The sequence below is a fragment of the Gymnodraco acuticeps genome, unplaced genomic scaffold (assembly GCF_902827175.1).
Source record: "Gymnodraco acuticeps unplaced genomic scaffold, fGymAcu1.1, whole genome shotgun sequence".
In the NCBI taxonomy this organism is placed as follows: domain Eukaryota; kingdom Metazoa; phylum Chordata; class Actinopteri; order Perciformes; family Bathydraconidae; genus Gymnodraco; species Gymnodraco acuticeps.
Genome location: NW_022990023.1, coordinates 1,252,856 through 1,270,430, shown reverse-complemented (window position 1 = coordinate 1,270,430; position 17,575 = coordinate 1,252,856). Strand labels below are relative to the sequence as shown.

General features: G+C 42.9%; 1 protein-coding gene across 3 annotated transcripts; it reads right to left on the bottom strand.

Annotated features, from left to right (window-relative positions):
* Positions 1–1,648: 1,648 nt before the first annotated feature.
* Positions 1,649–17,439, bottom strand: slc35g1 (solute carrier family 35 member G1). 3 transcript variants are annotated; one of them, XM_034214520.1, is made up of 5 exons: positions 16,933–17,439; positions 15,031–15,211; positions 6,498–6,632; positions 5,967–6,172; positions 1,649–4,835 (listed from the first exon to the last, which is right to left on the bottom strand). In XM_034214520.1, exons 1-5 carry the CDS (start codon positions 17,231–17,233, stop codon positions 4,432–4,434), a joined length of 1,227 nt encoding a protein of 408 aa, XP_034070411.1. In that variant the 5' UTR covers positions 17,234–17,439; the 3' UTR covers positions 1,649–4,431. The 3 variants fall into 3 exon arrangements, with proteins under 3 accessions (XP_034070411.1, XP_034070409.1, XP_034070410.1); XM_034214518.1 differs by having other exon boundaries at positions 1,649–4,843; positions 5,980–6,172; positions 16,933–17,438; XM_034214519.1 differs by having other exon boundaries at positions 1,649–4,843; positions 5,976–6,172; positions 16,933–17,437.
* Positions 17,440–17,575: the final 136 nt, after the last annotated feature.

Sequence of the window (17,575 nt, the reverse complement as noted above, 5' to 3'; positions counted from 1 at the left end):
GAAAACATATTTGTTTCTCCGAATCGAAGGGGAAAAATACAAAAGCATTGCACACAATTTAAACCAATCAATGTTGTGTAATTAACAAGGATACTCTGGTGTTTTTTAGTCGATGAGTAGTGCAGATATCACTGTAAAATCAATCGACAGTAAGGGGAATACTTACTTCCGGGTGTACAATTCTCCGTTATCCAATGAGAATGGACGCTCACATTGCCTTTAAGGGCAGCCGACACAAACGAATGCCGTGCTTCCATGAGCATCATTACCAGTAGAAATACATTGCTTTTAAAATCGTGCTGTGCAACACGAAAAAAAGGGGGAAATCGTGTTGGTGAACACGAATCAATAGATTAAAAATCGTGTTGGTGAACACGAAATGCCATGAGACTGGGTTGAAATGGTACACTGTCAGAAATAACGAGATAATAGATAAAACATATACAAGCCAATCCGAGCCTACATTGCTAGTTAATGTAACCTAAATACTGTAATATAACTTCACAAACAAACTCTTATACACACACACACACATTTGACCTAAAGGAGGTGAAGTTGCATTCAAGAGCAAATCCGTTTTTGTGGATCCTGCCCTCTGCTGTCAGTAAAAGTGCATTACATGTTTAGAAAACCTACTATTATCCAAGTTACACCTGATTCAATAGCTATAATAACACTGATACAAACATTACTGATCATAGCAGTTGTGCAATGACTACTGATTCTACCTACAAAACTTAATCAACTAAATAAATCCCTTACAATCCATGGAGTACGTTTTGTTGTGAATAGGGGTACATTGTAGAGATCACCATATTGAAATGGATGGGGATTACTTTTTAAAATCGAGAACATAAAAGGAACAAGTATTTCTAAAGCTGAAGGTGGAGGGAACTAAATATGTTCTTTAGCATCATGGTAATTGTCCCCTTTATCAAAGAGCTTCTTTATTCTAGTTCAGCCTCTTCACACTTCACTCGCTCGGCGCTCAGCTGAAGAATTACAATGCAGCCGTGCCTAGATTACATTACATGTTACTTGTTAGACGCTTTCATCCAAAGCGACTTACATACATTCAGCACTGTGGGCAATTCCCACAGGAGCAATTTGGGGTGAAGTGTCTTGCCCAGGGGGACACAACGACACGCAGTGGGACTCGAACTTGCTATCCTCTGATTCGAAGATCAGCGCACTAACCCACACACCTCGATCTAGAGTTGAGTTATTTATGACAACATCTGCATGCAGCCAGCCCTCTACGGAAGGTACACGCATTTTTTGGGCAATATATAGGTTATCCTGTGGCACAATGAAACACAGTCGTTCTACATGACTGCACAGAGCCTGTCAGGTGTAATGCTCAAAGGGAAACATAACCTGCATGCACATGTACACACAATGATGCATACAAACCACTCAACCAGGTACGATTCTGAGCACCTGACTCAGTGGTTTGCATCATTGTCACCTATGGCAACACTATGGGCTTTGGTACAATGACAGAAGTACAGACAATACAACAAAACACTTTGGGTCTGTTCCATAAGTTTCAGTCATGTTAAAAAGATAAAATAAGGCAGGCTTTTCCTCAAGTGATAGATGAAAAACAAACCCAAAAGAGTAAAGACAAGGCCACAGACAACAAGAGTAAGAATATCCATAAAGAATTTATTATGAAATCAGAGTTTACTAAATATATTCCTATGCAGAAATATATACATCGTATTCAATATGTTGATGTAATACAGTACAGCAATAGTCAAATAAATACTATTAAAGCATAGTTTAAAACCCCTAACAACAGCATGTTTTGTAAGGCTTGTAGGTTTCTGAAACACATTTACCTTACCTTACCATTTGATAGAAAACAACAAGATGGTCTACCAGCATTGACTAAACGTTCTGAGAGGTAAAGAGAAAATAAAACTAGAAGAACATAAAATGAGCCTGTGAACATCTGGAGTAACAGCTTGAGGTGCCAACATTGATTAAATATATCCATTCACACTAAAGTATGAGGCTGGGATCACATGTGGCTGATTTAATTATCTTTGAATGATGTTACTATTCAACCCTTGAAAGATTAATTAGATCATTTTACTGTATTTCACCCTGTAAAAAGAATGTATTTTTATTGGTTTTGAAAATAAAATAAAAGATCTGTTCTTATTATGATAACCACAGCAAATTACATGGAAATTAAAATCAAATTAGCTCTCATAGAAGAGGTCTTTCTCCAGCATGGCATCGAGTGCGTTGCTTGGATTTCAGATATCACACTGTTATCCCCTAGAGGACCAATGTTAATCTAAATATTCCTATTGGAATAAGTGTTTGACTTATTTCAAACTGAGTTCAGCTTATGAGTTCTAGATAGAAAGGAAGAACTATAATTGGACTGTTGGCATCATTTTTGAACCACGAGAACAGAACAGCAGTTTGTAAAAAACAGCAAGGAAGAAACTGCAGGATATTAACCAGCAGTCTAGCAGCAATTATTTCCTTCCTTTTCCCAGCTACATTTCACCCAATTAAACTTTCCAGCAAGAGAACTGCAGTTGTACCGGGAGACAATCTGTTATGCCACTGGTGCAGTGTAAACATACAGCATGTTTTAAACAAACACAGACTGCTGCGCTAGAAACCCATCTAAATTAAAATAAAGGTTTTTCATGGGTTCCCTTCGAACAATAACACTTAAAGATCACCTTTAAAGCATCTGAGGACACCAAGGCAACCGTTTAGTGCCGAAAGATAAACACAACATTGCTTAAGCACAATACCCAACACATTTTTTGCTTTGAATGTTTCAATTACATTCATTTATTTATTTTTTTTGAGTCCATTTCCTTGTGTTTCAGCCAGATTCAAATAACCCGTGCATCTACAGACATCCTCTGCCTGGAACAAAATAACAGATTGCCATTTTGAGTTCACAAAAGCAAGATGTAAAAACCTCAACATCGGCTTTCTTATTTCTTGACGAACTTGGTGCAGGCTTTTCTCATTTATTCCCCTCTAATATAAAGGGCGTTATTATTTGGCAATTCTTGCGTGCAGCCGTTTGGATGCTCACTTCATTTGTTGAATCATAGTGGCAGGTTACTGACACTTTTTCTACCCTGCAGCAAAGTGCATCATGGAAAACATATTTTTAGACTTTTCAGAACACTAATTAGATTGGTCAAGATGACATTAAGTGCTATAGAGTTGACATGAGATAATGAAGACTTCAGAGTGAGGATAACAGCAATGCCTTTATAGGTGCCTCAAAATGCTGTTAGACTTTATCTAAAATCTTTTTTTTTTTTTATTTAACCACGAGTTATTAGGATGGATCTTCTTTGTTGTAAGAACCTTACTTTATATTCACTTTCACAATCCCACCTCCTGATAGCTGCCCAGTAGAGGCTGCTGGTGACTGAGGAGCTCCACTAAGGGAAGCTGGAGGTTAGAGGTCCCTACTTAAGGCACTTCAAAGATATTGTTAATAAATGATCAACTTTGGATTGTATAACAGTTGACATCAGCTTATTTTCTTGTAATACGTTAGGGGAGATGGAGATAGGGATAACGGAAGAAAAAAAACAAAAAACACAATGGAATAATTTTTTCATGAATTGCATTGGGTTGGATTCAGGTGCACATAGAAAAGAAATCCCTGAGTAAATAGTAAAACTGTTTCAAGTAAAACATTCTAACCTTTATTTCAATCGTTTCTATTTCTTTCTATATCTGCAATATCTTTCTAATAACATGTTTTGTTTGCTATACAGAAATGCATATTAAGATGCTTATACTTCATTTTGGTTTGCATTTCCTTTCCTTATTGACAGATTGATCCGACAAGTACTCTTTGCAGATATTCATTCCATGGTGTAGTGTAGTATGTCATGTAGTATTCTTTTTTCAGCATATTATTATTGCAAAGTTATGTAACACAGTGTGGCTGGTCCCAATAAACGTCTTCTCTTTTGCTATTTTAGTCAGCTAGAAGCAAATCGAAAATGGGACTGAGGATATCCTTAATTTAACCCGCTTGCTTCTGGTAAAAGTCAACTTTCAGTCCCCCTTAAATTTGTACATACTTTATTGAGGAGGAAATAGGAAAACTGTCTTGAGTATGCAGATAGAAAGCAGTTCAGGCTCTAGAGAACCTGACCGTTTTTCCTTCCTCCTAATTCTTTCAGAGATGTACACACAAATAAATGCATAACCCAAGTCACACAAGTTGACTCTCAGGAATCAACATGTACATCATTCAGTTTTGAATTGAATCATAAACTCAAAACTGACCTCTACTTGATTTCCAAAGAGCTTAAACTCTCTCACAGGTTTGCATCTAAGTAACAAGTAAAAATACAGAAGAACATAAAATGGTGAAAAAAGTAGAAATGGTAATACCAAAGTACTCTATCTTGCTCCTTCTTCTCAGCTTTTGCGCGAGTTGACGTACCACTTCCGAAACACTACTCCGCTAGTGCTCGCCACCACGCACAGCGCCCCCCCGAGGCTCCATAAGGTCGGTGCACGGTTGAGGAAGATGAATTGGAAGATGAATGCCAGCACCACATCGACCGTCCTCATCAGGGCCACGGGTCCAGCCTTCTCGATCTGAAGGGCCTTTGTGAGGAAGGTCTGCCCGGCGATACCCAGGACAGCTATCAGCATCAGCAGCCAGCGGTCGCGACCACAGTTGGGGATTTTCCACTCTCCGAGGACGGATGTGGTGATGAGGCACTGGATGAAGCCGATGACAGCGTAGTACCAGACGGAGAGATAGTAATGGACGCTCTTCCCCATCTTGCGAAGGATAACGAATGTACAAGCAGCCCAATAGCAGCTGGGATTCAATACAAAAAGAGAATGAATGAATACAACTATCACGAGACTAATGACTAACTAATAAAACTAAGAAACACGAGACAAAAACAATATATGATCGAATACACTGCTTCAGGGTGTATGTCTATCATTGAATACATTTGTTGTAAGATTTGATTTAATTAACTTGTTAATTGGAGTTTCCTCTTGTGGCTACTTAATCTCTGTGAAATCTGTGGATCACAACCCAATATATTCGCTTCCCCTTCCTCCTGTCCTGCAGTGTGAGATACTTCCCATCAAGCCCTCAATTCTTGGCACATAATACAAAAATATGTATTTCTCGACACTGAAACTGGTGGTGTCATAACTTCCACCTGCTCTCAATGCCAGAATGCCATTAGGCTGTGGAGATCAGATTATTTGGAGGTCTATTTGTGGACTAAAATCCAATTTATTTGTAGCTAGAAAACACAACAAATCATGGGAACGATCACTGTTATGGCTTGCATAGGAGCTGAGGGAAAATAACAGCATTTCTCTGTCCAATGTTGCCCTTACGGTATCACAAATGAGGACAGGAAGGAATTTGAGATGTATCATCAGTTGCAGTGTGCAGTATATAAATCACAATATTGGAGGAAATTATCACTCTGCATCCTTAGTTTCAAATTAATGTTATTGAAAGATACAGTATAATAGAATAATCAAGTGTGATTTATTCAAGAAAAACTGTACTAAACAAAGCTCTTTTTCCTAAGACAATATAATATAGATTTTAAGTCAGGACAACAGTTTTTTACCACAATAATTCATTCAGAATTGTTTTATTAAATACTACACCTCCTGCGATCTGGAAATACGCTAGACACTATTTTTGATATCATTTTGAACTTTGTACTACCGTAAATGACATTTTGCCACAAAGTGAAGCTCCTAATACATTGGTTGAACTTAATTTGGGACCCATTTTGAGACCGAAACTTCCACTGGAAGATGACCTCCTTACAGTATAACCTCGACTCATTGGAATGAATATAACTACAGATGGACACAATATCAAAACATCCTATTTGTCCTGAATGATTGTACCTACTTTGTATTGCTAAACAAACTGTTTATAAGTGTTGTGTGTTTATTAACTGTATTACCTACAAATGCAGCAATAGTTCCCTTGATGTGGTTATTGTAGTTGCCATCAATGGTACGTCGATGATCGCCAAATAGGAATGGCGGTCTTGCGATGAGGAGGACTCCAGTGATAGTGAAGACAGTGAAGACACAATCCCAGATTGTGCATCTCTCCTTCAGGAAGATCCAGGCCAGGATGGAGGTAAAGACTGGATTACTGAAAGAAATAATTAATTAAGAGATAGTGTGAGAGGTGAAAAAATGTAAGGCTAATTAAATAAATCATTGGGATTATTGTCTCAACACATTTCTCTCATATAAGCCTGATAAAACTCCCCTTTCCCAGATCTTTAATGAATTACTGACAGATAAAGGAGAGCGGGATAATTAAGTGCCATATCAAACATGTTGGAAAATGAGTTTATAAGAACAATAGGGAGATTAAAACAAAAAAAGGTGACAGGCGTACAATTCTGAGAGGACAGAATCTATTTGTAGTAGAGGTATAATCTCCACTAATCCACAATCAATTAACTTCCTACCTGAACATGATGACTGTGGCGTCCGCTAGAGGCATCTGCTGAACAGCATAGAAGAGCAGGATCATGGCATTGGAACCAATGAAGCCTCGAAGCACCAGATATATCCTTTGGTCTCTGGGACCAAGGAAACCTGTCCTGGAGGAGCAGAGATATGAGGATGATGGATGAATGAATGACCGGACGCATGGGTGATTGGACTGACTGACAGAGGAAGTCATAAACAGGATTTTAGACAGGGATTGATGGAGGGAAATTGAGCAGCAAAGTGAGCGGAGAGATAAATGACGGGACGGCTGGATAGATGGATGGGTGAGTAATGTGGAGATGACAGTGATGGATGGACAGATGAACAGATTGAGCTGAAAGGAGATAATGAGCGTTGATTATAAATTAATGTAAAATAAAGCAGAATGTAGAGGACATACAGATGGATAGATGGATGAAAAGGTAAATGAATGAATAGAAGTACTGCTGGTTTTCTATCCATCCATGTAAAGAAAAAAGTGACAAGTGACTCAATACGAGCTAGTGAAATAACTGAAGTTATGTACTGTAACTCCAGCCTCTATGAGTATAGGCGTAGCCCTCTAAGGCTATCGCTATTGGGTAATTAAAACACTTCCATGCCCACCCGCGAGGTGGGCCCCACCTACGGACTCACTTCCGGTGTAAATAGGAAGGAGGCCCGACAATCTGCTCCCACACAAACATTTTTTCTTCAGCTATTTGTGGAGCCAGTGGGGCCCAGAACTTAGAGGGCTACGCCTATACTCATAGAAGTGGGAGTTACAGTACGTAACTACAGTTCTATTTCGTATAGGCGTAGCCCTCTAAGTCTATCGCTATTGCGTTAAGGGCGAAGCATGATGTAATCTGCACCCCACTGGGCCCGTCCGGTACCATAAGCACAGACACACCTACTCAATTAATAACCCATGCCTATTGCGCCATGGCTCATCACAGTCCCTGAAAATATAGCATAAACATGAATATTCTCCATGAGGGGACGAAGGCTGGGAACAATACAAACCTGCCACTGTGAAAAAGTAGAGACTAAGGTCACACTTTGTCCAGCGATAAAAGAGGGGGAAAAAGGGCCGCTCTCTGCGTGCCGACAGGCAGGAGAGAGGCGCATAGCTGGATCCCTGACGTCACTCACTCTGACAAGACACTCAGCACAGAGTGTGTCAGAGAGGGAAAAGGGGGACATCCCTTAAATAAAAACGGTTTGCACCATGCGGGGGACATGTGAAACACAGCTGCAGCTGATGACGACAGACACGCTGTTGGAATTTGGAACATGTTTATTAAAAACATTTCCCCACCTCTTCACACATATATGTGTTGGAGCCTCCAGCAGGACTTTCCTTGCAGTCGCCCACGCCGCAATCCTAGCCGTGGAGACGGCTACGGATGCGCACAGGGTGAGTGCTGTGCTGGCAGCCTGGCCTATCTCCTCCGAAGCCTCGGAGGGCTGCTCTGATAGTCTCACTATGGAGTGAGACAGCAGAGCGATGTCGCCGCTGCAGACGCCTGGAAGGCACACTGGTGCATCCGGTCAGTCTGGCAGACGACAAACTGGTCCCCGGGGGAGGAAAGCAAGGGACGCCGTCCGGCGACCATGCTGGCCTGCTTCACCCCGAAGAATGCCGTCAGGTTCGGCTCCAGGGGAGGCGCGGTTGGAAAACCAACATCCGTCGACCCCACCACCTTAGTGAGGGGGACGTATGAGGACACCGGAGCCTTCAGGCTCCTAGGGGCCGCCGCAACTCTCTCTTGGTACTTCCGGATGGCCGGGAAGCACGGCCAGCCCGGGACACTCCGGACGGTCTGTACCCGGGAGAAAACTCCTGCCATGTCGTCGGCAGGAGAGCTCTCCTGAGCTAGGGGAACGAGGAGACCTCTCCAGGCGGCTGCCTTTTCGATGATCTCCGGCAGTTCCTGCATGACCCTGCCTATCGACGGCAGAGCCGTGATGGCGGAAAGAGGGACCGCGGATTCCGCAGCCTCGGAACCAGGCTCCATCTCTGTCTCCTCCGTCCGGGGGAGAAATAGGATGGGGGAAACGGGATGGGGGAAACGGGATGGGGGAACCAGGCGGTGATCCGTGGACGGAGGCGGGGTAGGAGTCGTCCGACTCCTGCCCGGCACTCGGATCCAGGAACTCCAGGGCTTGGTCCACGGAATAGGACTCCTGGACTGGCCAATCATCCTCCTCGGCCGCAGCAGCGAGAGCGTCCGCTCTTCGCTGTCTGTCGGCCAGAGGGAAAGGGCACAATGAGCACATGACACCTGCTGGGCGAGAGCCGCGTGCACGTGCTCCGACCCCAGGCAGGATTTGCATCCTGCCGGTCATAACTTAAGTTACCCTCTTGGACCCCCCCAAAGCCCCTTCCCCCTCCTCCCTTCTGTCAAGCGACTTTGTTAACCACTTTGAAAAAAAGGTTGATGATATTCGCTCTTCTTTTTCTGACTCACCTTTACTCACCGCTGGGTCACCAGACCCACCTTTCACCCACACACTAACCTCCTTCTCCCCTCTCTCTCCAAGTGAAGTTCTTACCCTCATTACCTCTGCCCGTCCTACCACCTGTCCTCTGGACCCTATCCCTTCAAACCTCCTTCAGACTATCGCTCTTGATATTCTACCGTTTCTCACCCATTTCATCAACACTTCTCTAACTTCTGGTCACTTTCCAAACAGTCTCAAGGAGGCAAGAGTAAACCCTCTCCTAAAGAAACCCACTCTCAACCCGTCTGATGTTATAAACTAAAGGCCTGTCTCTCTCCTCCTGTTCCTGTCTAAAACACTTGAACACGCCGTCTTTAAACAACTCTCCTGTTATCTCCATCAGAACAACCTTCTGGATCCCCACCAGTCTGGTTTCAAGGCAGGTCACTCCACAGAAACTGCTCTCATTGCTGTCTCTGAGGAACTGCACACTGCCAAAGCAGCATCCCTCTCCTCTGTCATCATCCTTTTGGACCTGTCTGCTGCATTCGACACGGTGAACCATCAGATCCTCCTTTGCACTCTCCAAAAACTTGGAGTTTCAGGCTCTGCACTTTCCCTCCTCACGTCATACCTCAAAGACCGTACCTACAGGGTAACTTGGAGAGGGTCCGAGTCTGACCCTTGTCAATTAACTACAGGGGTCCCTCAGGGCTCTGTTCTTGGTCCCCTCCTCTTCTCCTTGTACACAAACTCGCTCGGATCAGTCATTAGCCCGCATGGTTTTTCATACCACTGCTACGCTGACGACACCCAATTAATTCTGTCCTTTCCCCGCTCAGAGACCCAGGTCGTCGCACGCATCTCTGCTTGTCTAGCTGACATCTCTCAGTGGATGTCTGCTCACCACCTCAAGCTCAACCTTGACAAGACTGAACTGCTTTTCCTTCCGGGAAAAGATTGTCCCACTCTTGACCTAACAATCAACATCGGCCCCTCTGTTGTTTCCCCGACTCAGACTGCAAGGAATCTGGGTGTGACCCTAGATAACAACCTGTCCTTCACTGCAAACATCGCTGCTACAACCCGCTGCTGCAGATACACGCTTTACAACATCAGGAAGATACGTCCCCAGCTGACCCAGAAAACAACGCAGGTTCTGGTCCAGGCTCTCGTCATCTCACGCCTAGACTACTGCAACTCCCTCCTGGCTGGTCTACCTGCATGTGCCATCCGACCTCTGCAGCTCATCCAGAATGCAGCGGCTCGTCTGGTCTTCAACCTTCCAACAGTTTCCCACACCACTCCGCTCCTCCGCTCCCTTTACTGGCTTCCGGTAACTGCTAGAATCCACTTCAAGACAATGGTACTTGCTTACCATGCTGCGAATGGATCTGGCCCTTCCTACATCCAGGACATGGTTAAACCGTACACCCCAGCACGTGCACTACGCTCTGCATCAGCCAAACGACTCGCTGCACCCTCGCTGCGAGGGGGACCCAAGTTCCCATCAGCAAAAACACGTGGGTTTGCTGTCCTGGCTCCAAAATGGTGGAATGAGCTCTCCATTGAAATCAGGACAGCAGATAGCCTGCACATCTTCCGGCGCAGACTGAAAACTCATCTCTTTCGACTCCACTTCGAGCGATAGAATTACTAACAAAGAACTGCTAACAGAACACTTATATACTAATAAAGTTCTGGCTTATCTAAAGCCAGTTGAGTAGCACTTGAAATGTTTGGCTCTATGAAACCTGATGTACTTATATGATTCTGTTTTCTTCAAGGTTGTGTCTTCCTGGTCGAATGTACTTATTGTAAGTCGCTTTGGATAAAAGCGTCAGCTAAATGCAATGTAATGTAATGTAATAACTCATTATGAACCCCGTCTGGCATGAGGAGCAAACTCTAACACAACCCTGTGTAATCAAGAATCTTTTTTCGAGGTGGCTCTAAAAAAAAGCCTTTGCTCTTTAGTTTCTCTACAGTGCTTCAGTACCGGGGTGCTGAAGAAAAATGGGAGCAGATTGTCGGGCCTCCTTCCTATTTATACCGTAGGTGGGGCCAGGGCTGGACTGGCCATCTGGCATACCGGGCATTTTCCCGGTGGGCCGACGTGCCTTTTGGGCCGACACGTCATTTTTTTTTTTCTGAAGTCCCGGCCCATAAGACGGGTAGATTGGCCCTCTGTTTAAATGTTTTTAATAATTAACACTGGGCCGGCCCAATCAAATCTTTAATCACCTCCCCCTTTGGCCGCTCGGTGTGCATCATTAAATCACGCCCCCAGGAGGTGAGCCGGCCGTTGAAGCCAAACTGCCTTTTTTTTCGAGAAAAAAAAAAGTTCGAGTTAGAAATGGCGAAGGCGAAGGCCAAGCGAAAAGGGGGAGCAGAAAAATTGCGGGCAAGAAAAAAGCAGGCCCTTCGTGCTAATGCTGCCGCTTGTGTCAAAATAACCGACATGTTTAGTACATGTGCAGGTCCATCTTCTTCTAACCCGTGGCCGATATTGGTGGTGAGGAAGATGAGGGAGAGAGATCAGCGCGAGTGGGGAGAGCGAGGAGAACTCGCGGTAAGCAGAAGCTAAGAAAATTAGGAAAAGATTATTATTAAGGTTATGATACTCTGTAGTTCTGGAACCCATTAATATCCCTTTGATGAAGCACTAATAAGACACATATTATAAGAGAAACATTCGTTAGCCTACAAGCTAGTAAGCTGGCTTTTTTAGGTTTTCCCTGGCAAGTTAAAATATAGCTTAATGGGACTCTGATACGTTGTCTCATTGAAAGTTAACCACCATTCATGAACAATTACTGTCAGCTGGCAGCTTGTTTTGTTTAGTTTATTTACTTATTTGGTTATAAGGGCAACAGTGGTCTTTTGGGACCTGAAAAATGTTTGTATAGTCAGCTTTTTGTGGTAGTTTTGATTGACAATATATAGAATGAATAATATAGAAATAGATAAAGAATTGAGGCACACATGTAGTTTTGACCATTAACTGTGTGGTATTGTTATGTCAATGCCTATTTGTATGGACCTCTATCAGGGAATCCATTCATTCTGTATCATTGTGTTGAGCCAGGTAGCATCCCCAGAGGAGGAGAGTGTCAGCGAGAGTGAGGAGAGCAAAGAGCAGGAGGACATAGATTACTTTGCCCGCCCCGAGCCATCTATGTTACAGATGTTTTTAGAACAGCACCCACAACAACATACCAGAAATCCAGTTGTGCAGAAGGTATTCACCTGTAAAGATGGCACCAGCAGAAAGTGGCTTACATATTGCAAGGGACGTCATATGTTATTTTGTTTTGTATGTCTGGCATTTGGGAAGAGGACTGACACTGGCACATTTATAACTGGAATGTCAGATTGGAGGCACGCACACCAGCGTACAGAGGGGCACGAAAAGAGCATTACACATTCAACCTATGCTGAAGCTTTTTTCTTACGGTGCTCTAAAGCAGACATTGAAAGCATGTTTGCTGGCAGTCAGATGTCTGCTCATAGGGAACAAGTCCGAAAGAGACGTCAGGTTTTGGAGCGTGTGGTGGATGTGGTGAAAGTGCAGGCAGGTGGAGAATGAGGGAACATATATGCTAGCTGACAACACCGTGGACCACGGTAACTTTTTGGAGCTCATCCTTTTATTAGGAAAGTATGATGTCTGCTTAAAAGAGCATCTGGATGATTGCGTAAAGAAGAGCAAGAAATTGCACCAATCCAGTGGAACAAAAGGTAGAGGGTCTCTCATCACGCTACTCTCCAAAACTACTGTTAACTCCATAATAGAAACTGTTGGTAGTCTAATCAAAGAAAGTATCTCCAGTGATGTCCAGAAGGCCGGAATGTTTTCTGTTCAGCTGGACACAACACAAGACATAACTTCTCAGGATCAGTGTTCAGTAATCTTAAAATATGTCAATGAGACTGTGCAAGAGAGGCTTGTGGCTTTAGTGAAGTGCCATGCATCCACCGGACAATACTTTGTGAACTTGCTCTCAGAGGTCTTAGAGCATCTGAAACTGGACAAGGGCATGTGTATAGGTAATGCAACAGATGGAGCATCCAATATGCAAGGCCGGTACAAAGGATTTTCTGCACTGATGACCTCCCAGTCACCCACTCATGTCCATGTGTGGTGCTATGCTCATGTTCTTAATCTTGTCCTGGCTGAAACTACCCAAACTGTCATCGAATGTGGAACACTTTTCAACCTAATCAATGACATAGCAGTGTTTATCAGGGAGTCATATCAGAGGGTCAATCTGTGGGAGAAACAAGCCCAAGAAAAGATGCCGTCGACTCATCCTGTAGAGTAGACTCATCTGGTCCTATCTCTTTTGTGTTGTCATAGAAAGGGGAGGCAGGGCACTATAGGGTTCCCCCCCCCCTAAATTCACTAGAAGTCATCATTTAAGGGGTTATTTTTAAAACGTTTCTTCTGGGGAGGGCATACCCCCCCAGACATTACATTACATTGCATTTAGCTGAGGCTTTTATCCAAAGCGACTTACAATAAGTCCGTTCCACCAGGAAGACACAACCTTGAAGAAAACAGAATCATATAAGTACATCAGGTTTCATAGAGCCAAACATTTCAAGTGCTACTCAACTGGCTTTAGATAAGCCAGTCCTTTATTAGTATATAAGTGCTTTGTTAGTAATTCTATCGCTCGAAGTGGAGTCGAAAGAGATGAGTTTTCAGTCTGGAAGGTGTGTAAGCTTTCTGCTGTCCTGATTTCAATGGGGAGCTCATTCCACCATTTTGGAGCCAGGATAGCAAACCCACGTGTTTTTGCTGATGGGAACTTGGGTTGGCCTACCTGCCTGTCAGCCTTCCATCTGTGCACAAACTTATCTCGTGCCCTCATTGGTCATGTGCGCGTTCGTGTGTGTTGGAGGAGTGGCTCTGTAAGGAAGTCTGATGTTGATGCATCATGGCATGTGGCTCATTAAAAAATAAGTACAGCTATTATCTCCCTCTTGTATAACTGGTTGGCCCCACCTGCAGCAGGTAAACCAGGGTTGCCAACTCTCATGCATCTAGCGTGTGACACACGCTTTCACTCTCAATCTCACGCTCTCACGCTGCCCAAACTATTCTCGCGCCAAAAACAAGATGAACCCGTGATCGTTTTTGGTTGGTTATTTACAATGTTGAGTTGACAGCTGCTCAAGCTGTTGATCCGCTCCCTCCCCGCCTCCACCACCATCAGACCCCCCTGCTCGGTCACTGTTCGCTTTGTGAGAGGGTTTGAAGGTCTAATTTCTAATGATTGATAGTTACACATACTTGTTGTATGTATTAGTTTAGTTTGCCCCTGGTACGTAAAAAGGATAATAATAGCGTTTTTTAAAATTATACTGAGTTATTCTTCTTGTCAGGAACCGCTACTATTCGTTTGCTTTATGGATTTGGGCCGGTCTGGGTCTAAATGCCAGGGCCGATTTGCTGTCCCAGTCCAGCCCTGGGTGGGGCCCACCTCTCGGGTGGGTGTGGATTACAAGTGTTTTCAGTGCTGCGCGGGTGCGCAGGGGATTACCCAATAGCGATAGCCTTAGAGAGCTACGCCTATACGAATTAGGTGAACATGGTAAAATGTGCTATTATTGAGGAACAGAAACTGTGATAATTTAATAGAATTTTCTTTTTAATAATAGAATTAGCTTTCTGTGGGAAAGCATTTTAGAAAAAACCGTACGTAAAATTGGTATGGGGTAATATAATAATTATAATTCATGTCTCTCACATTATTTTGACAACTTAAACTTGTTTGAGCAGGGATTGCATGTTAAGCCAGGATATTTACCTACGAGGGGGGGCTGCATGAGTGAACACAAACGTGAGAAAGAAAAATTACTGGGAGGGAAATGTACTACTTCACTGCTCAGCTTACGCACTTAATGTTATCCCAACCTTTAAATTACTGTTTGGAATAAAGACTGTTTAGGAGAAAATGCATGTCTAAATGCCAAACACTGGGATCAAATTTGTAACTGTCAAAGTTTGAGTTTCTCCATAAAATAATTTCCCAATTTGGGATGAATAAAGTATATATTTATCATAATACTTACTTGTGGTAGATGAGTAACGGCATAGTAAAGAGCATCTGGAAGAAGCAGCGTATGGCACTGATCTCTATGGCGTGGATTCCCTCGATTGTTTTCACCAAGAGCGCAATGATGGAGAAGAAAACTGTGGCCAGGAAAGCATAGAACAAACCCAGACCTTGACATCTCTTTGGTTTCTCTGAGTCTGGAAAAAATGAGAGTTTGGGGATGGTTAAATTAGCACAAGGGGAGAGAAGGGGGTGCAAACAATTAATGCTTATTTTATTTTGCTTATGTTGATACATTAAAGGCAGGATGGAGTAGTGAAGTTTAAAGAATGTTGTTGAACTTCATGTGGCCTTGGTATAGTATTCAGTTGAAAAAAAAACGAAGAAAATATGTGCACAAGAAAGCACATGTAGTGTTTGCAAAGCCTGCCTGTGGAAACACAAGATGATATGCTTGCAGAGATGAAATTCAAACCTGAGGTCACTCAGACATCTTTCTTTGTATTTTTCCACAATGTGCGGTCTACTTGGCATTTCATTTATCCTATCACAGTGTTTGTTTTCATTACATAGCACGGAGCGACGAGATGAAGAAGAATATTATTACAGTGTCACATTACGAGATTAGTATTACACTCTACATGAGCTTGGAATCATTGAATTGGACACATTTGTAATAGATCATATGATCATACCATTCAGTTATTATTTCACTGATAGTTTGCAAGTAATAATGAATTAACGTAGAACATAAATGCTGTCTTAAATAATAATTAACATTTGTGTGATAATAGGTTTCAACGGTCAAGATAAGATGTGTCAATACGGATTTATTTTCTAGCGCTCGTGTCAGCCTTTCTTTTTTGCACCCTGTTTCGTACAAAGGGAAACTGATGTCCTGGGGCATTGAGTGCATCTCTCACTTCCTTGTTATTTCCCATAATAAAGCCAAATCGGCTAATTTCCTCATACAAAGTTACACAGAATACTCTCACACCTCTCTTGTTGATGGGCACTTACTTATTAACTAGACTAAGTGTTAGAAGATACTCAAATGCATTGTTGTACTTTAATATAATTTATGGAAAGAGTTGGACTCACTTCATAGAAAGGACACTTCTACCAAGATCTCCAACTTTTTTGAATACGTTTAACGACTTAATTGTTAGTGTTTATTCTATGTTTTATTATTTTCTTTACTTGGTATGTGTAACCCTTGTGTGTGAACCATAGACTGTGTGAACAGTTGTGTATGTGTACATAATGATAATATATGATGTGTTCATATAATTACTTAAATAAAAAGAGGGGGGAAAATAACATAATCAGATTTTTGATAAGGTCTTTTTTTATAGGTTTGTCATACTCAAAGCCTAAATAAGGGCCTTGTTCTGGTGTTGCAAAAGTGCACAGTCATCCTTCCTTTTGGAGGAGGATGATGCCAAAGTTATGCTGGCAGTTTATCTATGTGTATAATATTAAAGCTATAAAGGCATAATGGAACACTGACATATTGCGGTTTTATTCTGAAATAATGAACTAACATAAATAAAAGATTTACAATAACAAAACAATATATCGTATACATAGCTCACGTTTACTGTGATGTAAAGCACTGTGGAAATGTAAAAGCCTTGAAGAAACTATTTATTCAAATAACTTTAACGGTGCTTTTATTTAACCATGTGCTGTTAATAGGCTCCACGTGATGTCAGCTCTATATCACTGATACATGACGTTACACGGTGGTATAACGTGATGCTACGCAGCAGGAAGCCATTGGTTCTCTGGCTGCTTATCACTGTATTTCTGAATCGTCTTCCCATCTCAAAGTTCATTTACTGAGGGTGGAGACACGAATCACATCAGCTCAGAAGCCGGTATTTAACCCTAACTAACAGTGCACACGCTGTTCTACCTGTAAGTGCGCTTCCTTCTTGGGATGCGAGCTTGCCTCTGACGCAAAACGTCGGCGGGCACAATGTTTTCTTCGTGATGCCTTCCGGTGAATTCGCCCTCGCTTCCTCAGCATCACCATCCTCGTAATCACACGACACATGGAAGTTACTTTGCAAGTGAATCGTGGCAGTTGTCCGTTCATCGTCGCCACTGTCGTCGTCGTCACTGTTGATTGTGGCATGGCTGTCAACTTTATGAAACACCACAGTAACGCCGTCCTCTATGGACAAATCCCGCTCGCAGTGATTCCAGTCGCCCATGGTGAGATGTGGCGGCGGAGCGGCAGCATGCCTCGGTCAGAATGCTGCTGTCCGCTTTCTTCGGTGCAATGAGTGACTGAGAAGACAAGGTTAATGACTAACCTTGGTGGCAGGGTACTCACTCCCATGCGTTGGTTACTTTACCCACAGGGGGGCAGAACTGATCCCAGAACAACTCTGCTGCTGGACAACTAAAACATTGCTCAACGTTTACGCCCATAGCAGAGGCAGGCAGTGGAGATTTGAACCAACCAAAACTCAAGCCTGCAGTGCACACGTTTGGGCTGACAGAAAATCGTTATGAAAAAATATATATATCAGGCGACATTTATACTATTAGTG

Coding starts and splice junctions, on each gene's coding strand:
- slc35g1 (XM_034214520.1), bottom strand. CDS start 17,233: ATGGGCGACTGGAATCACTGCGAGCGGGATTTGTCCATAGAGGACGGC. Junction 6,633..15,030: donor CCGTTACTCATCTACCACAA/GTAAGTATTATG, acceptor CTGCTCCTCCAG/GACAGGTTTCCTTGGTCCCA. Junction 4,836..5,966: donor TGCATTTGTAGGTAATACAG/TTAATAAACACA, acceptor CCAGCTGCTATT/GGGCTGCTTGTACATTCGTT.